Source organism: Trachinotus anak, unplaced genomic scaffold, assembly GCF_046630095.1.
Source record: "Trachinotus anak isolate AG129_WGS33_773 ecotype Australia unplaced genomic scaffold, CSIRO_AGI_Tana_v1 ptg000002l, whole genome shotgun sequence".
In the NCBI taxonomy this organism is placed as follows: domain Eukaryota; kingdom Metazoa; phylum Chordata; class Actinopteri; order Carangiformes; family Carangidae; genus Trachinotus; species Trachinotus anak.
This window is the reverse complement of record NW_027273853.1, coordinates 24,576,908-24,597,213: the sequence shown is the minus strand read 5'-3', so window position 1 is coordinate 24,597,213 and position 20,306 is coordinate 24,576,908. Positions and strand designations below refer to the sequence as shown.

General features: G+C 39.5%; 1 protein-coding gene across 2 annotated transcripts in view; it reads left to right on the top strand.

The window, feature by feature from the left end:
- Positions 1-20,306, top strand: part of nlrc5 (NLR family, CARD domain containing 5) — a 37,233-nt gene that overhangs the window by 4,271 nt on the left and 12,656 nt on the right. For both annotated transcript variants that reach the window (XM_071457621.1, XM_071457612.1), the window contains exons 4-33: positions 712-897; positions 1,182-1,336; positions 3,247-3,378; positions 4,336-4,651; positions 6,368-6,797; positions 7,032-7,185; positions 8,144-8,274; positions 10,053-10,284; positions 10,379-10,620; positions 11,816-11,899; positions 12,441-12,524; positions 12,646-12,729; positions 12,824-12,913; positions 13,195-13,245; positions 13,323-13,352; positions 14,054-14,137; positions 14,410-14,493; positions 14,771-14,860; positions 15,164-15,253; positions 15,746-15,829; positions 16,308-16,388; positions 16,680-16,769; positions 16,952-16,999; positions 17,106-17,135; positions 17,949-18,032; positions 18,120-18,203; positions 18,820-18,909; positions 19,066-19,125; positions 19,790-19,873; positions 19,987-20,070. In XM_071457621.1, the coding sequence (XP_071313722.1) occupies positions 712-897; positions 1,182-1,336; positions 3,247-3,378; positions 4,336-4,651; positions 6,368-6,797; positions 7,032-7,185; positions 8,144-8,274; positions 10,053-10,284; positions 10,379-10,620; positions 11,816-11,899; positions 12,441-12,524; positions 12,646-12,729; positions 12,824-12,913; positions 13,195-13,245; positions 13,323-13,352; positions 14,054-14,137; positions 14,410-14,493; positions 14,771-14,860; positions 15,164-15,253; positions 15,746-15,829; positions 16,308-16,388; positions 16,680-16,769; positions 16,952-16,999; positions 17,106-17,135; positions 17,949-18,032; positions 18,120-18,203; positions 18,820-18,909; positions 19,066-19,125; positions 19,790-19,873; positions 19,987-20,070 (3,568 nt within the window). The remainder of the gene's footprint in view (positions 1-711; positions 898-1,181; positions 1,337-3,246; positions 3,379-4,335; positions 4,652-6,367; positions 6,798-7,031; positions 7,186-8,143; positions 8,275-10,052; positions 10,285-10,378; positions 10,621-11,815; positions 11,900-12,440; positions 12,525-12,645; positions 12,730-12,823; positions 12,914-13,194; positions 13,246-13,322; positions 13,353-14,053; positions 14,138-14,409; positions 14,494-14,770; positions 14,861-15,163; positions 15,254-15,745; positions 15,830-16,307; positions 16,389-16,679; positions 16,770-16,951; positions 17,000-17,105; positions 17,136-17,948; positions 18,033-18,119; positions 18,204-18,819; positions 18,910-19,065; positions 19,126-19,789; positions 19,874-19,986; positions 20,071-20,306) is intronic.

The following is a 20,306-nucleotide window of genomic DNA, read 5'->3' as shown; positions in this document are numbered from 1 at the left end:
CTCATAATGCATTCACGTTAAAGTCTAACTTAGGTTCATCCTGATGCCTGAAAATAAAGCACTAGCTTGTTCTTGACAGAGCAGAAATAGGTGATATTATCAACAGTGTTAGTAAGTGTGGCTTGCTTCCAACATGAACCATAAAACAGATGTTTTCATTCCACAGTGATGGGTTAACTATTGCAGTAAACCAGGAATGTTAACTAAGTTGTTTTTACGGAGTGTTATGTTACCAGCGTAAACCCAGTTCTCTTGGTGTGTGTAAGTCAAAGCCGGGTTACTTGAGATGAACTAAGAACCAACTCCCTGTACATGTAATACCAATTCCCAGCACCTGATTTTTGTCGGATGCCTGCACTGTGTTTGTGTACTTGATTTTGTAGTTGAGTGTTTTGGATTTTATTATTCATTTAATTCATCAAATGCACACATAGGCATTTCCAAGCTAAATTATACTGTTTCTATATTTTGTGTCCTAGATGTTGAGTGGGCCAAAGCAACATCATGTATATCATAATGCGTGAAGCAGAATTTGTCTGTTAAAACGGCAATTACATTTTTTAAAAGTAATCATCTGCCCCGATGGTTCAATTTATAAAAAATAGGGCTTTTTTATGTCTTTAACTTTGCAGCACCTGAAGAAGAATAATTTTCTCCTCAAAGAGGAGGCTTTTAAAAAATAATGTGTCTTTTAATGTGCTCCACTCACAGACCACTGGGAGCACTACATTGATGCAGTGATGGGTTTACTGCTGAGGAGGTGGGAACATCTGAGCGAGGGTTTGGTGAAGGAGGTTCAGCTGGAGAATGTGTGGGTCAGCCTAAGAACAGCAAACAGAGGCAGGGACAGACCTGATCAAACCCCTGGGCCAGCAGACAGAGGGAGCAGAACACCAGGTCAGAATAACTCCTTCTTAGTACTGTACACAATAAAAATGTATATAATGTATAATAGTGTATTTTACACACTGTTATTTTTTTTTATTAAAGAGGGAAGATTTTAAAAAACATACCACAATGTAGTTATTTGAACTGAAAAAAACAGCATTAAAAGGGTGAAAAGGGGAAAACACACTCAACCAAGAAAAAAAAAAGGGTAACATGTAGCATGATCATGCAGACATAGATCTTTCCTAATCGTGCATAAACTCTACTGAACTACTTTTCTTCACCAAATTCAGAGCCTGATGGGGATTTTGGGTCTTTGGAGTCTAAAGTGACATTTGAGACCTTCCTCCAAGGATGTGCAGGGAAGGTGACAGTGGTCGTTGGCCAGGCTGGTTCAGGAAAAACTCTGCTGATGTCTTGTTTAGGACAGCAGTGGGCACGCGGTCTTGTAAGTTAACTTACTCTCTCATCATTCAATCATTTTTGGAGGTAAATATTTGAAATTATTAGGGATATTCTGTGCTGATATGCTGGATTGTTGTAGGTGCTGATGAAATAATTATTGTGAAGAAGAGGAGGGGAGGGGGAAGAATCAGCTACTGAGAAACAACAGAGGGTCTCTCTTCAAGTGAAAGTTTTTAAAAGCTGCATTTGTGATCATAGGGTTGGCCCCGCTGTTGCAGTTGAGCCAAAAATTGTATAATATTTTGTGGCTCCAAATGGAACCACATAAAGCTTGATTAATGTCCTTAAGTGATGTGACTTGACTCAGAAGTGGTTGGGGCAGAATGTGGAGAGGAGGGGTGAGCTCATCTGATCTCTGTAGCCTGCTCCTCATCTCTGTTTGAGGCTAGAGGCGCATCCATGCAGCAATGATAACACGTGCAATTCTCCAGCCAGTTGTATTTTGGGTAACGTTGGTACCGGGTTTTATTAAGAGAGAATAATGTAGAATAAAAAATATGCTATCTGTTCAATGCTAAATCAGAGGATTACTCTTTTAATGATAGAGAGAAAGCAAAGCCATGACATCCTCCTGTAACATTACCCAGGTGAACCGCTTCTCAAAGAAACTGCTGTCATTTTAGCACCACATTGTAATGTTTGTGTTTTGTTCATGTTGGGGATGGAGGCAGGCTGTCCAAATCCTGTCTAAACGGGGCCCCAGACAAGGACCAAAATGGTTGTTTATGCGACCCTTTTTTGAGAGTGTAAGTTTCAAATGATGGCAATTGTGCGAGAGCATGACGATCATCAGGTAATTTTGGTGCATGTCTGGCACGGGTAATGCACATTCCATTGTGATTGAAAGTTTCAGTTCTTGTTTTTCACTGGCTCAGTCAGTCTATCTCTACCTGCACTTTTATCATCTTGAAATGTACAAAACAAACCATGTAGCAGTTACTGTGTTGCAGTGATGAAACGGTTTGATTTAATGGATTAATTTAACAAAAAAAATGATAGACTGGTGGAGAGGGAGAGCAGAGTCAGACACAGCTGATGATGAGAGTGCAGGCTGCAGGGGGAGTGCAGGGGCTGGCAGGAAGCGACCAACGGAGCCAGTGAAGGAGAAAAAGTACTACTTTCAACCACAATGGCTAATGCAGTACATGTGATTGCAGTGAGAGGGAAATGCCATGCTCTGTGGGTACTGCAGGCAATATGTCTTGTCCGTTGCAGACAACTCTAAACTTGTTAAGAAGTCAACATAGTTTAAGCTTGACGACAGTAAGAAACGCAAAACCTGCAGGGACCAATTGAAAACCCAAAACAATGAGCCCCTCTCCTTCTTCTTTTCATTGGTTAGATGAGAGCCATCATTCAGCATGGGACAATGAAATAATCAAGTTCAGTACTGCCTATATCATAGTGAAAGAGTCACAAACTTCAACAGGTTGAATGTGAAATCAACCTATGGCAGCAACATCGCCCCTGCCCAGTTTATAGTTGTGTTGTCAGACATCTCAAACATCTGGGGACAAAACAACTGGCAAAACAACTGGAACAATTGGTGACAAAATTGCCTCCACCCTCTACCTATCATGTGCTATAGCTACTGCCACTGGAATGAAAATAATGTGCAACCAAATAATGTCCACGTGGTGGGATTGACTAACTTTTCCACTGTTTAGCTTTTTCCACTGGTAGTACTGGTGTTACCAACTGTCTCAGTTGGTAGCACCAGTACCAGTGGAAAAGTATCAGGTCTATCAGTATTGATACTGGATCTGCATGCAGAATGACAGATGCTAAATATTTGTTGTGTTGGATCAGAATCGGGTTGTCTGTATGTTATTCTCTCCCTTACCTCCTGCCTGTCCTCTGTTTCTACCCTCCTTACTCTCTCTTATCAACCAGGGCCCCATCCCATCATCCTATTTGTTTGTCCTGCTGGAGTTTCGTCAGCTCAATCTACTGTCCGGCCCTCTCTCTCTGTCTGAGCTGCTGTTCCGACACTACCTCCCTCCAAATGGGGGTGACATTGAAAAGGTATGCCAGGAGAAATACTTGAACAGTAACTTCATAAATCAGGACTTTTGTGGTGTTAATTGATTTTTTTTTTTTTTTTTTGGGTCTTTTTCCTTTATTTGAGTGATGCAGTCAGTAGAAAGACAGAAAAAGGTGCAACAGTTCCCCTGGCTGGGTGCCGACTGTTAATTTGTGGTATACGCCGTAACTATTAGTCGACTGGGGTGCCCCTGAAAGTAGCATTTTAAATCAGCAGATTACATTTAGCACAACATCTACAGCAGTCCTCTCCTGAAATCAATGTTCAGACTGTTCTCAGGTCGATTGGCATGCCACAGGGGTCCATATTCATAAAGCTGGGTCGTGTCAAGAGAGAAACGGTCATAACGGTAAAATTAAGATATTTAAAAAAAATTCCCCTTGCACTCATAATGAAACAAAGCATCCTCTGAAAGAGAGAGCAGACGAGGTTCTTAAGCAGAGGAGAAAAGTAGATGTTAAAGCAGTAGATTAATTTGTCAGACTGAAAAACAGGAGTTAATTCATAGACTGTTACAGACAAGGGCATAGGTTTCAGAGGTGTGGTGGGGTGGGTGTGGTTAGTTATTGTGCTTTCAATAACAGTGGTCCATCATCATCATCAGCACTGTCAGGAATTTGAATAACTCCTGGAGGAAATGCAGGTATGGCATTTGATGCAGTTCATATTGATCTCTTGAGAGCTGCATTCAGGTTACCACTTGCTACAGTGTAGTTGAAACTATTTCACAACCATAGTTGATTAAGTTCCTACTCTTCATGTCTACCAGTAAACCATTTTTCTGGAAATGTTAATTAAAAAGGCATTTTTTGGTATTACTAGTAACTACACTCATGTGCGTATAAACAACTGTAACAAACAAATCTCAGCCACTAATATGTTTTTATTAGATGAGCTAATACATTATTTTTTTCCACATACATTCTGTGTTTGAGCAGAGAGCCATTGTGGATTACCTCCTTTCCAATCCAGAGCAAAGCTGTTGGGTGCTGGATGGATATGATGAGTTTTACAGCAAACTCACCAGACAAGAGGTGCAGAGAGAACTGTTGGACCCAGAAAGCCCTCTGCCTGTTGCAGACCTCATCTCAGGGTTGTTAAATCGTCAGCTTCTTCCAGGATGCACTGTGCTGGTCTCCTGTCGTATACGTGATGTCATGGATTTGGAGGGCGTATCAGATAAAGTGGGGCAGCTGCTGGGATGGGACTGCCATGAGATCAAGGATTATGTGGACAATTTCTTTGGGGTAAAAGGTAAAAATAAGCATGCTTTTATAGTCATGAAGTTATATCTATAAGTTATTCTGCTTAATTCATAATGTATTATTAATCTGTCTCTGCAATTTCTATGAATATAGGACAGTGGTTAGTTTTATGTTAGTATGTAGCTAAATTTGTTGTATAGTTGCTTTTCTATTATTAGGTTTACTAATTTTGTATTGAGTGCAATTATTTGTTCGTAGTATTTCCAAGTTCCAATTATGTAACAAGTTCCAAGTTACATAACTGTAATAAGGGGATATTCCACTAATTTAACATGTGGAGATCAGGTGAGTACCACTTAGCTTGTGAAAACAGGTGTAAAATGTATTCAGTGTCTGAGAAATTAATCCCTTGTAATGACATCAGGGAGATGACAAATCATGGAATTAAATTTTGGGCACTTTTTGGGACTTCATTAATATTAGGCATTGAAAGTCAGGACATGTTGGCCTCAACTGCATTGATTTTGACCATTTTTTAATCTATCTCTTGGGAGTCATCCAACTTTAATGTGCAATACTGAGTAGTGGTGCACTGTATCCCTTAATACTCCAGTAAATACTCCCGGGGCTATGTAGATCCGTTTTGTTCACAAGAGTTATCATATACCCATTCTTTGAATTCTTTTGGACCCCACTGCATATATAGTGTTAATCCCACTTATCCCACTCCCAACAAAATGCCACATGTAATCAAATTAATGATATAATTTGCTCCTTTACATATGTAGCTAATTTTAGAATTCCTACTGCTTGCATTACGAGGTAACATCTAGTTAAACAGGAGGGGGTTCACGTGGCTGGGTTCTGGGTTTTACAATCCTAAATCCCAAATTTTTAAACTGGGAGAGAAAGACGCTTTCAAATTGTGAATATACTCAGTCTACAAGACCAGAGAACAGCACAAGCTCCTGCTACACAATATCATTTAAACTGTCTGTCCAGAGGAGATAACATTATGCAGCAATCTCACACACACACACACACACACACACACACACACACACAGGCTGCTCCGCTCTCCCCCATTCTCTGTCACAGACACACAACCACATTAACTGTGCCAGCTAAGGGAAAGGAAGCTTTTTCACCATCCTTCTCTCCATCTCACTCTTGTTGGTCTCTGCTGAAGGCGTTATGTTGGCGGGTTGTCCGTCTGTCTGTCCCATTCTTTCTTCTAATTTCATACAAACATGAACTTGGACTCAAGGGTGAACTGATTAGAACTTGGTGGCCAAAGGTCAAAGGTCACTGTGTCCTCACAAAACATGTTTTTGCCCATAACACAAGAATTCATATGCTAAGTGATGACATTTTAAATTCAAAAGGTCAAAGGTCAACTTTGCGGTGACATCTTATTGCTCTGCAAACACACTTAGTTCCTTTTATTAAATTCCTTCAAAGTCTGCACTACATATTGTATATTATATGAGTAACTGTATATTATATGATGTAAACTGGTTGGTGGAGGTATATATCTCTGAGTCAGGGAGTCTAATTTTCTGTTCAGTATTGTTTGCATTTTTGTCTCTAGCCCTTTCTCCTCTCCCCTGCTCCTGTCCCTCCTCAGACCAACAGCTCCTCGGTTTCCTCCTCCTTCCATTATTGAATTTGGACGTCCAGATTCACGCAAATATCAAACACGTTTGAAATTAAATGTGCACGTTTCTCATCTGATTTTTTTCTCTGATTGTTGTTGTCTCAAAAGGTGACTCAGCAAACAGAGCTCTTGGGGCCCAGGCAGTGGATCTCCTTTTTTCCAGTCGACACCTCCTTGCCATGTCATGCCTCCCTGCCCTCTGCAATATCTGCTGCATCTGTCTGAAACATCTACTGCTAAAAGATAAAGCCGGAGGAGCAGAAGGACAATCCAGAAAAGAAGACAGAGGAAGTGAGACAAGAAGAAAAACCACTGTAAAGGACCCAAAGGGAGTTCAGATTGCAGGAGAAAGAAGAGGAGAGGTTGAAGACATAACGATGGATGGGACAAATGGCAGAGACCAGCTACATCCCACACTAGCCCAGATACCCACCACCTTTACCCAGGTCTACCTCACTGTTGTCAGTGCTTTTCTGAGTCTTGACCCTGATAAAGGAGACAAAACTGACAAGGAAAAGACCACAAAACCTCTACAGAGGTATGGAGCAAGTAGAGCGCTAAATGTGTTAATAAAGTTTCACACCATTAACACATAACACATGACATTAAAGTTTAATAAGTCTTAAAATAAATGGAAAAGGGATAGATTGGAAGTTCCACCTTACTGTAATGCATATTATTCTTGATTATTTAATGTACCAATGCAAAAGTGTTGTAGTTGGTTAAATTATGATTAAATGAAAATTAATTTATTTTCTGTCTCTTCATGCAGCACTGTCCAATGGCTGAGTCAGTTTCGATCTGAGCTATGTGAGCTAAGTCAGCTGGCCTGGAGAGGTTTAGAGGAAAGCAAGATCATCTTCTTGAAAGAAGATATTCCTCAAGAAGTTCTGGAGTTTTCACTCAGAACAAGGATCCTCTCACAGGTCAGACATGGTTGCGAATGTTTTCTTCATACCTTCCTATCGACAGGGTGCAGGGTTTCCTCTAAAATTAGAGGCAGGCAATGGTCGTTGAAGGAGGTTGGGTGCCAGAGTGCCTATGTACCTGTGTGAATTACAGCTATGGCATACTTTCCTTAAACCATGACTGGCTTTACTCAGTGTGAAAACTAGGAATTAAGTCTGCTTAGCATTTTAAATTTAATTTGTAAATCTAAGCAAGAGCATAAAGAATGCATTTGTATTGTGTAGTAAAACTGTAACAGTCCTTTTTTGCCAAATATTCCAGTAGGTGGAATATCTGCATGAAAAACAATTATCAAAGCCTGTGGACACATCTTGTAACACTTTCTCAAAACTTACACTCAAAACATCGGTATGTAACCAAAGAATTTTACCTTGCCCTGTTCAGACCTGGCATTAATATACATCTCTGGTGATCTGATCAGAAGTGGTCAGCTCCAAGTAGATCAGTTCACACTAAAAATAAAATGCGTCTCCACATGCATCTCCAGTGACCTCTTGTGATTGGACCTCACGTCCCTGTTTTATATGCAAATAAACACGTATGTCTTGTTGTTTTTAGCCAAACTGACAGATGGGTCAGTTGTCAGTGTGTGTGTGTGTGTGTGTGTGTGCGTTAGTGTGAGTGAGTGAGTGAGTGTGAGAGAGAGAGTGCAGAGTAAGAAGGGGTTGAGTAAATATTGTGATTTCACTAATATTTTGATTAATTGTTTAGCCGTAGTTCAAACCACCTGAGATGAATGTTAATGCCAGGTCTGAACAGGACCTTTGACATCACCCTCTGGCCAGTTCTACATTAACTTCACCTGCTAAAGATCAGACAGACATTAGATCTCAACGTTAACCTATTCTTTACAGGGACCATTACAGCTTTGACGTGTCATAATAAACAATGCATTTGTCCCTGTCTTCTTGGAAGGTGGAGCTCAGACTTGAGGATGGGATGCTTGTCAATGCCTACTGTTTCATTCATCTGACAATACAGGAGTTTTTGGCTGCGCTCAGAATCATGACCAGTAATGATGTTAGTGACGTACAGCTCAAGAAGAGGTAAGGAAATGAAACCAAGGAAGCACAATGGAGCTGGAAAGGATTAATTGTTAGGTGGTTTCTGCGAGTGACGGTGTGACCTCTATTTTAGTGTACTGTGCTTGGTGTTGTGTGTTCAGTCAGTTACAATTCATTATTTATATGATAAAACATTATTATATCACTGCTATCTATTTACTTTTAGTATTTATCTTGTGCTTTTCAACAGAATCACTAAATTATCAGCTGTGTGACGCACTGGAAACAGACCTGGTTCTCACACAGTTATTTAAAGTGCAGCATGTAAAATTTCAGTTCAAGTAAACAGTAGTCTGGCTCATTGGATGTAGCCTGTGGGTATACGCCTGCAATTGGGCAGTGTTGCAGGCGGCAGTCTCCTCCCTTTCCCTTCCCCTGCCTGTTACCATTCATTACAGGAAACAGCAACAACAACCTCCGTTGTTTTGATGAAGATTTGGATCATGCAATCACACAGGCGACACACGTCTTTAATGTGGTGTCTTCTCTGCATGGAATTGGTCATTTTAATAACCTCACATGTAAATGTTCCACTAAAACAAGTTCCCCTCCAACTATGCAAAACTAGGTAACAAACAACCTGTTGTTATGCTGCTTGCACGAGCCCTTGCACTGCCACCAAAATAGAGCCTTGTAACTTAATCCTGAAAATCTCAAGATTTAGAGAAAGATCTCATGAATAACGAATGAATAATCAGAAGTCTATTCAAGCAAGAACCGTGCTCAGAGCTTGTATCTAAACTAAATTCCAAAACTTCACCTAAGTCATTAGTGTGCAGAAGTATTTTTGGATTCTCTGGTTATTGACACAGGCAGTGGGCTGCCACAGAATTTGACCATATGGGGTCAGACTGTATACCAGGAATAACTTAGCCATGGGAGCAAGATGAGCTGTGTAAGTTGAGTACGCTATGAGACATGTGTGCTCTTCCTCCCTAAAAGGAAGTCAGAAATACACTGATGCAGGCATTCAACAGATGGTCCAATCTCAGCAGTGGAGGGCCTCGAGGTCAGCGAGGTGACAAGCACTGAAAGCGAGACATGGCTGTGACGCAGCACAAGGTGTATCATGTCACTCAAGAGAAACCTTCTTGTGTATGGCTACATTATGAATTATTATGTTATCAGTCTTACTTTTTCTTTCAGTCTAATATTGTTTAGACACAGTGTGCTGCTGCTACCTCACCTGTCAATGTGAGAACTCAGCAAGACTCACTGACTTGCTCAAAGTTTGCACTGTATTTAGTTAATGCACTTTATTCAATCACACTTTTCAGCTCAGGGCCTTAGTCATATATTTTTTACTGTTAGAAATATGTTGTTTATTCCAAAGGGTATATAAAAGCCCCATGAATACACGTTGAATTAACTAAGTTTAGACTATGGGTGTCTGGTGGCCCAGTAGTTGAGACTCATGACATATAAACCTCTCTGGCTCGATTGTATTCATCCAGTAAGTTAGTATACGCGACCATTTCTAACAGTTCTGGCTGAGTGATGACTAGATTAGACTTTGTTATAATGTGGCTGAATGTTACACAAAAAGTAAAATGCAAAATCTCTACAGCAGACTAACAAAGACTTCTTTTACATCATCCAAACCAACAGTGAAACTCTTCAGATTTCAGTGTAACATCTGTCACTGGTTTGGTTCTGTAAACTAAAAAGTGCATTAACTGAACTGTCGTTTACACAACAATATAATGTCAGTGTGTACCACAGTCTTATTAAAACATTTCTCTGTCTTCTTCTCCTCCCAGATTCAGTCTGAGAACTCGTTGGACAACCAAGTCAGACCAGAGGACAGTCTTCACTGACTCTCTGTACCTATATGTCTGTGGTCTGGCTTCCCAACACTGCACTCCAGCCTTGGTTCAGTTAGCTAGGGCTTCTTGGGGAACAGGAGTCCAAAGTTGGGTCCAAAACCGACAAGCCCTTGTTCTGAAACTGCTAAACAACCTGTGCCACAGCAACACCCTGACTGGACCCAAGGTAAAATGAAGAGAAGTAAAAACTGATCAATTTTTTATGCCACCTTTTCTTCTCTCTCTGTCATTACTGATCCTCCTGTCTTACATCTTTCCAGATTCTGGAGCTGTGCCACTGCGTCCAGGAGAGCCAGGACCACCAGCTGGCTCAGAAAGTTGTGGGTACAAGACCTATCCTGGAGCTGCGCAACATCCGGCTATTGCCTAATGATATGGAGGCTCTGGCTTTTGTAGTTAACTCAGTCGGTGATAATGGCATTGGCTTGGACTTTGGAGCATGCTCAATGGAGCTGGAGTGTTTAGATGTGCTGCCCAGGTGTCAGTACATTCACTACCTTAGGTAAGTAGACACAAACACTCACACAAGCAAAACGATACATAGCTTCAATACACACACGTGCACACACTTTTAGAATTAAACAGCATTTCTTTTTAAAATGAAAACTATCTGTTGTTTGTTAAATGACCTCAGAAGCTTAATTTGTTGTACAATTTGTATTACATCCACCATTTTCTCTCAGCTGGAGCAAATTGTAATATGTATCAAAAATCAATCAAGAACATGTTTCATTCAATCAACAACAAAAAAAAACTGAAGCTTGGTGTCAAATTGACACATGTTCTTGATGAGAAGTGTGCAGAGTATTAAGTGCTAAAATGCGAAGTGCACAGGGAATGTGAGGCTAAGAACTATTTTTATGACAAAAGGCGCGGTGCACTTGAAGGGGCAGTTGAAAACTGCAGTCGTAACACATGGGAATGGTGAAGTTGACAGTGTTGAGCCGCCAGGAATCTGAAAGCCTGTGTTTAGCTTTTGTATGTTGAGTGAACAGTTGTACAACGGCTCCGGAAAAATCTGCTGCTTTGCCTTTGACATTCTGCAGCTGACTGGCCACTGGTGCAACATAGTGTGAAACTCCATGGAGCTATAAGATGGCAACTAACTATTTTATTAGACCAATTTAAAGGAGACTGAACTCTCACACACGGTGTACATGTGACTTAATAGGAAACAAAAACAAACAAAAAACAATGAAGGAAAACAGTGTCTGAAGAGAAGCTAGCCAGGACCAAGACTAAGCTACCAAAGTAACAGTAAACAACACCGAAGTTCTTTCACATGAGTTTGACAGACAGTGGTGAAAGCTTGGAGTTCTGCAAAGTAGACTTAAGGCAAGTAACATGCAAAGCTATGTAGTGTACATAGTCTAGTCTCCACAAGAAGGCAAACAAGCCAGCTGGTGCCAGCAGCAAGTCCAGCCTGCAGCTCTCAAGGTCTTTGTGCCATTGGTCCCAGACTGTCAAACTAGCAAGGGTAGAGGAGCTCTCTCTAGGGTCCCCTCTTAACCAATAACTATACAATTAATTAAACTGGTAATATAAACACAGCAGTATCAATTATTATTATTATTATTATGAGGTAAGGTAATCTTAATCTTCTTAATTTTCTGTGACATTATAATTTGTATGCCTGTACATTATGGCTTTATTTATTGTGAATGACACGTTCTTTTTCACTATTTGTGTGCCTTCAGTTTTCGCAGCCGCAAGTATGGTGACAAGTTTGCTGAGAAGCTGTCCTCCGTTTTGCCTGAATTCACAACCCTGAGAAAACTAGAGTAAGACTCAAGTTTATTTCAGTCAGACAGAATATTTAATTAATAATGAGAATATTTATTTCATTTCCATATTCTCATTCAGCCTTTTGATTCTCTCTTCATTTCTTTCAATGAAGAGTAAATGATGTTCTACCTTCCTTATGGAGAAGACACACTGGAAGTGAACAATTTGCACAACATTCATTCATTTGTCCCTGCCTTTTTTCGCATTGCTGGTCAGTCCTGCGTTGTCTGGAGCTCCACAATGCCTTCCGAAGTGATCTGATTTGACCAAAGCAGTCCCATAGAAAATGAAATGACATGGCATAGCCTTTGAAATACTATAAGGAGTAGAAGCAGTCATCCTTTAACATCCCTAAACACATCCCCTTTAGTATACAGTTTTATTTCAAACTTGTCCTATCTGTATTATTATTGTTTTTATCTTATATTATTGTTAGATATTTTATTCTATTTTACTTTTGTAATTCATTGCAGGCCTGAGATGTTTTAATCCTGGTTGTTATTGCTGTGATTGGCTAATTGTCTGTATCCTCTCAAGGTTTTGTGGTTCCCGTCTGACTGCCACAGGAGCAGCTTGTTTGGCTTCCGCTCTGGAGAAGTGTCTAGACATCACTGAAATCAAGTATATTTTCTATCTGTCACATTCATTTCACTGCTAAAGCAAATGACAGGTTTAAACGTGTCCTCTGATGTGGGTTTAAAATTTGACACCAAGCTTTTGTTTTTGTGTTGTTGTGTTGCAGTCTAAGTGACAACAGTCTGAAAGACGAAGGGATCAAACACATAGCTGACATCTTCGCCAAACTACCAAAACTGGTTTCTGTCATGTAAGTTGAGACTGCTGTAATTTTTTGTAATTACTACAATACAGTATCTCAAGGTTAAAAAGAACGTTAATGTGTGTGTCTGTGCAACTTGCAGGCTGAGTCGAAACAACAGCTCTCTGAAAGCAGTGGACTATCTAATTGGGAAAATGTCTTCATGTTTGAACATCCAACATGTTCATGCAGAGTATGATTAAACACACATTCACCCACATGCAGCCACAGGCCATAAAAAAACAGGCTCGACACTTGAACAAGTTTTCAGCACACATTTGGCTGCAGTTTGTTGACTGTATATTGCACACCACATTCTGCTGTTTGGTACTGTCACTATTTCTGCAGCCAAAATGTTTTCCCTTCACGTGCTTCCAAGCTTATTTTACAGACCTCAAAGCAATTAAATAAAAGTGAATCAAGTAAAAATCCTTATACACCTGTATAATATTGATTTTTTTTGTCCTTTTGCAGTGCAATGAAAGACATGAGAGTAACTTTCACCCAAAACTCAGATATGAACAGGTTGGTTCTATGATAAGATAAGACTAATAAAACCATGAAAACGACCATACTAAAATCTTATGTATTCCCCTTTGCAGCCATAAAACGAAGTCTGAACCAACTATCAGGTAAGACATAAAACAATAACTATTTTCCAAAACTTAGTTGCATTGCCAGTTTCCTTGGAGATCTCTGCTCCCTTTGAATTATGGTTGAGAGGGAAGTGCATGTATCTTGACTTTTTTTTGTGGAAACAATTCATCTTCACCTGAAACAGCCTCTGAACCTGTGACCTCAGTTCTTCTGCTCTATGAGACCTGCATATCATCTAATAAACTCTGTTTAGTCTGTGCAGAGTGATTGAAAGATTCAGATCACAGTATTCAACATTGATATTTATCAGTCTTTTATTGTTCAAGTTTCTATTATTGCTTTGTTGTTGTGGAAGTTTATTCCAATTGCTACATCGCTAACGTTAGCATTAACAGCTGTTGACTTACCACTCAAGCAGAAACCTTGCAAGATCAGCATCAGACTTTATTCCTTTACAAATATTATCTTTCTCCTGAAGTTAACACACTAACCAGCTAGCCCCAGCTTGTCTCACCACTTTATGATAGACATTTACTGCAGCCTCCATCCTGCCCTGAGAGATAGCTGCTCAGAGGGCATATTATAACCTTTTGTCTTGTAAACACAACGATGACTAAAGCTTTTGTCAAGCAACAATCACTAACACCCACTCCTGGCAAGAAATCATGTTTGGGAGCAAAGAAAACTTACAAATAGCCCCTTTAATTCTTTATCTTTTGATACCATTTTCCTCCAGCCTGTTAAACCAAAAATGGAGCAAGCCTGAGATGCAAAGACTTGCAAAGTCATTGGCGTGTTGCCCTGCCCTGTCTGTCCTGGAGTAAGTAACCCTAAATACGTACCAATGATCCAACATACAGAAGTGACATAATAATGTACAACTACATACGTTAAAAACAGCCAGTTATTGTTGTTTTATTTTTGTTTTTTTATTTTTACAGAATAGTAGTTCACAATCTCTTTGGTCTCTTGTTTATATTTATGCAAATAAAATGCCAATGAAGTTCTGTATGTGTATCCTGTGTCTGTCTGTCTGTGTGTGTGTGTGTGTGTGTGTGTGTGTGTGTGTGTGTGTGTGTGTGTGCATCCTAGTTTGTCTGGAGGCCAGTGGGATGTGGAAATTCTAAAGACACTGACTGAGTTTTTGCCGAAGTTCAATGTCACTCACAAGATCATGTAAGACGGGATTTGTAGCAAACTATTCATCACAAAGCACATGATGTAATACTGACATAAAACTACATGCATTCTGCAAATAGTGTTTGTTATAGTGTTTGCTAAACAATATGCAATTTTGCTATGCTTGATTATACCTAGAAAAAAAAACCTAAAAGATATATATTTTAATACACTACTATATTTTTAGTGGTTAAGGACGCAAGTACAAAAAATGTGTTCACCATCCATAAAAAATGAACAGCAGCAGTTTGATGATGTTCACATCTTCTCTCAGTCTTAATGACAGCTGCTCTTCAGTGGAGGGCTTGGTGGTTCTGACTGCTCTGCTGTCAAAATGTCCTGCTTTGATGGAGCTTCATATCAGGTACAAACACATCTGTAATGTGCATTACATGCAATAAATGCACACATGCAAAGTTCACACATACAGCAGATGCAGAATGACTCTGCAAATCAGGCAAGATGCTGTTCTTTTGCAACAGCTTTTGATTCCTGTGTAAAAACAGTCAGAAATTCTCATTTTTTTAACGCATAGTGAAGCACTGGAAACATTTATAAATGCTCAGACATTGTTATAGTAATAACCTTAAACCACAGATTACCTTATTCAGGTCTAAATAGTGGGTTTGTCACTGCACATGTTACTGAATGTTTCTTTATGTTTTAGACTACATTCGAGTCCAGATCCTGTTCAGGTGTCTATAGTGTTCTCTGGAGGGAGAGAAAATCCTGCAAATGAAATTTCTAAAAAACTATGGTATGTATAAAGTAAATATTTATTTTTTTAAAAATACACGTGTTAATCTTTTTTATTGGTTTATTACGTTTATTTCTCCTGTGCATTAGTCTCTTTGTGCTGTCTTATTATCAGCTTCTTCCATCACCTGTAAAGATTTTTAGTTGCACTAAACTGCACAAAAGGTGCTATACAATGATTCGATAATGGTAATGATGAATTATTGCCACAGTGTCACCGTCAGAGCAAAAATGAACAGCATTTCAAAAGCATCATATATCAACAGGATGTTGGGGTTAGGTGCGAGTCAGACAGAGATCATTTGAAACAGTAAAATATAAGGATATGAATCATTGAGAGAAATGACTCATTGAGATCATTCATAAAGGCATGACTGTTCACGCACATCTAAAGAAGTGCAAAATGGCCATGATATAGGTGCTGATACTGATATTTAATTAACTTAGGTTTTACTGATGATGATTGTAATCATGAAACTGTTACCTCTGTCAGTCTCAGCTGCTGTGGTCTCCTGCATGCTGATCTGCAGAGAGTGTGGAGGAGTTTCGGGACCTCCTGTGATCTCACCGTCCTGGAGTAAGACACATAATCAAAAAACCACATGCACACTGAAACACTGACACATATATCTACAGCCTTGTGCATCTGCTACCTTGTGTTGTGATCTGGTGGATGTTCCTTACCTCTAATGTTACATGCTGATCAGCAGTAGCTTCCTCAAACTTTCCGCCATCAGCAGTGAAACACTATCACTGCAGTCACCACTCACACAGAGTGGTGACTGCAAGGCAGGAGCAGAGCATTGGGATGCAGTCGTTTCCAATGCAGCAAATTGTGACTAAGTGACCTCTATCAGTCTCTTAGCAGACAACTGATTATGTTGTTTACACCACCTCTATTAGCTTAATTGTGTCTCAAAGTGTAAAAAAGGCTTGAGCTGTACAGTGTTGCTATATATATATATATATGTGTGTGTGTGTGTGTGTGTGTGTGTGTGTGTTTTGGCAGCTCTCTAAAGTTGTACTGTTTATTTCTCCACATTCTTTATTATCAGTTTGTCCAGCAACTGTTTAGGTAACAAAGGTCTGAAGAAGTTGTTGGATGTCCTACCTCATCGTCACATCCAGGAAGTCAAGTAAGGCTCACACACAAAATGATAACAAAGTTTCAAATAAAAAAGAGAGAAAAACATTTGAAAGAAAGGAAGGAAAGAGGGAACTGTTGTTGTTACACGGAGCTGATCTAATCTTGGTTAATTGGCAGAAGCAGGACTACTTTTTCCTCTCCAAACAGATCACTAAGAAAATGTGCCAACGCTATCTGCTACGTTTACCCTGGGGGCATTTTTCAGTATAACTATAATAGCTTGTGTAGAAGTTATTAATGTCCTTCATCCTGGCTCATTGTGTTTATGTGTGTTTTTCAGTGCCAGTAACAACGACATCAACATGGAAGGAGTGGTGATGTTGGCTGGTGCTTTGTGCTCCTGTCACAACTTAACAGAAATTCACATCAGGTAAAACTTTGTTTGACATTTTAGATATTTAACGATTCTATTTGAGCAGCAGCAGAGCGAGCACCTGTTGCACCAGCATGGTGAGCTGCCAGTTAAAACCAGTTACACAACGTTGTTGTTAACAAAACACTGGCATTAAACATGCAGATTGTTACCCTGACAGTGTATTGTTGGTTTTACAGTGATGGAGGGAGAGAGCAGGTGATCCTGAAGTTCCGCTCTGACAAAAGGTAGAAAAGCTGCATTTATGAAAACCTCCACGCGTCATTAACACCACAGTCTACATTTTTATTTGTCCGTTAAATGAGCTGATTCTGTGCTCGTCTTATTTTTCAGTGATGACAAACAGCAGCTCAAGATGTTCAGGTACAGTAAGCGGATAAAGGGTTGGGGGAAAACACACATTTGACATGGTTATAAGTTCAGCATTTTTTTTTCAATAATATTTTATTAATTTTACAAGAACAAACAAACACACAAACCATACAGCAGGAAAAAAGAAGAAAAAAAATGTACATGGGTGACATCAGCACATATTGGGATCATAGTATCATTTTATCAACATCATTATTTGCATTAAGGTCATGTCAAAGGAAGAAATTCAACAGGCTATGAATTAAATGTGTATGGATGCCCTCCCTGTAATAAATCAACAACATCACTGGAAAGGTGATCAAGAAGGGGCTGCCATACATTATAAAAGCAGAAGTTTACATATTGAAGTCAACTGTGCAGTGGATAAAGAAAGCTGTCCCGACGGTATACTCAGAAGAAACAATACTGGATCTAGAGCAACTGTTTTGTGGAAAATTGAGCTAAGCTCCTTAGCAATATTTTTCCAATATCTGGATATTAATGGACATTGCCAGATACAGTGGTAGAAAGTTCCTACTTCCTTTTTACACTTGACACATTTAGATTTATTTTTTTTTATCTTTCTTGGTCAAAATGAGATGTTTGAAGATGCCACCTTGGATTCTAACTCTATGTTGTTCACCATTTTCAATTTTTCAATTTTTTTAATTTTCAATTAATCATTTGACTGATATGATTAATTGATTGATTGTGAGACTAATCAGCCGATTAATCAATATTTGTTAGTTGCAGTCTTACACTTTTCAGTACCACAAGTCATTATTTTGGAGTTAAAATACAGAGAAGTGGTCCTTTATTTTGTAGGATGAGCAACAGCAGCCTCCTACCTGCTGATATAACCGCGCTGTGTCGGAGGTTGGTCCAGTGTCCCTCCCATTTGGAGCTGGAGTAAGTTTAACAATTGTATAACGACATGTTATTATTTTATGATGTTACTAAACAGGTAGACATTAACACACGGGTATGTTGTCACAGTTTGTCTCACAGCTCATTGAAAGATGAGGTTGTCAAGAATCTGCTCAAAGTCTTGCCAAAGATGATGTCACTGCAGAGGCTCAAGTAAGACACACACACATAGTTAGGTTAGGTGGTTTTGTGTGTGAGAGTGAGTAAACATCTCTGTAGTTGTAGCCAGTTTCTTTTATGACCCATGTTGGGAGTATAAATAGATAAACAAATGATATGAGAGTTGTACACAGGTGTACACAGTACTGCTCTGTGTGCATCAAAATGTGCATCTGTATGACAAATCAAAATTGTATTGACATGTACTGTTAGTTATAATGATGGGGAAAATAATTAGATGAATGTACCTTATCTAGTCTGATGTGTAATTCAGACTTGAGTAAACCAGTGGTGCCTGTGTGAAAATGACAAGTAAAATGTGGCATTTTAAACAGGATATTAAGTGTGAATGATACCATAGTAATCTAATTAAACTGAACCAAGACCTAAAGATGGTCTGGTTTGACCTCATCAACCATTTTGTCACTGCTGAGCCTTTTGATAAGAGAAGGTTTTTTTTCTACTTACGCTGAGTCTGCTGGCAGCTTCACCTTATAATAGTTAATAAACAACCATGACCATTATAGGCATTAAATCTAACATGTGTTTGATCAGTCATTTTTTGACCTTCTCGTTTAATTTGAATAAACCCTGTCCTCTTATCCTCCAGTGTCAGCAACAGCATCGTATCCACAACTGGGGCACTGAGTTTGGTCAGTTGTTTGACAGTCAGTCAGCGAGTCACATCAGTGGAGCTCAGGTATCACATTAACCTGTTAAGAAAAAAAACACAAAGCCATTTGAAAATCAAAGGTTTATTTCTGTGCAGTTGTGGGTACAATTATAAGGAGCAATTATAAAGAATAGTTTCCTGCAATAATGGACATCTGCCACGGTCATGTCATGTCTTCCTTAGGCCTCAGAGTGAATGCTTCATCCATTTTGACAGAGTGAAAGCAGAACACACCAGCTGCAGGTCTGTGATCAATCATTGACTAATTGTTTTGTTCACTGTCTACTGATAGATCTCAAAAACTTAAAGGGTGTTTGTTTTTCAGGCTGCTCGGTTTGTCACTCTTCCAAGGAGCCATTGTACATACAGTATATCAGATCTAGTGTCTTTTAATTTCTCTTTCAGTCTGACAGCCAGTGTGGTTCAGCATGACAATGATCATGAGCTTGACTGCCAGTGGCGGAACTTGGCAGCGTATTTATATTTCCTCAGTAAACAGACGAGAACATCCTTCCTCTGTATAATTATTCAGAAAATAAGGTGCTGCCAACTGTTTTGCATTTTTTGCTGTCTAAGCTAAACTGAAAGATGCAAGGTTTTAGGGCAGCCCACATAATGTCACCAGTGAGAGTCACAAATAAAATTTAGATTTTATGACTCATATGAAGCAGCTTATGAACCCTCAAAAAGAGAGAGAGAAACTGGCAGAAGAAAAACTGGAGGTGACTGGTTATCTGATTATCAATTGTCAAATACAGTGGGTTCCCTAAGAGCTCTTCACTCTGTATGCTGTGTCCCAAAGAAGGAGCACTAAAAAAAAAAAAAAGCAAAAACAGAAGAATGTTGTAAACACTACACAGCTGGCTATAACTTTAATGACCTAATGTATTTCCTGTCTGTCTTCCAGGTTAACTAATTTTAGCCTGAACAGTGAGAACTTGGAGAGGCTGATTGAGATCCTGCAGCAGGGTCCTCAGCTCACTGACCTGGAGTATGTGCCGCACACACTCTTGCATACATTAGCAACCCGACCCACATACAAGCCAGTGCTTTATTACTGAACTGTTGGTCTGGATAATAAGCAATTCTTTCCTCTGGCTGCAGTTTATCAAGTAACCAGCTGACAGATGAAGGAGTGAAGCGTCTCATGGATACTCTACCAAGGCTTAAAATCAACAGCTTTCTTAAGTAAGATACAAAATACCATTCTCAGTTGGAAATTGATTTTTAACCAATATTAGTCAAGAATACTGCCTCCCTGAGCCCTGAGGCTCAGAGCCTCTCTTCTGATTGGCTCACTGACCTGTTGTTACTAGAGCTCCAGAGAGAAGCCTGAGGGAGGAGATGTGAAACTACACTGAATTGAGCGTGACCAACATATTTTCTAGCTAAAATATTCTTGCTTTAGTATATAACTTTGTCAA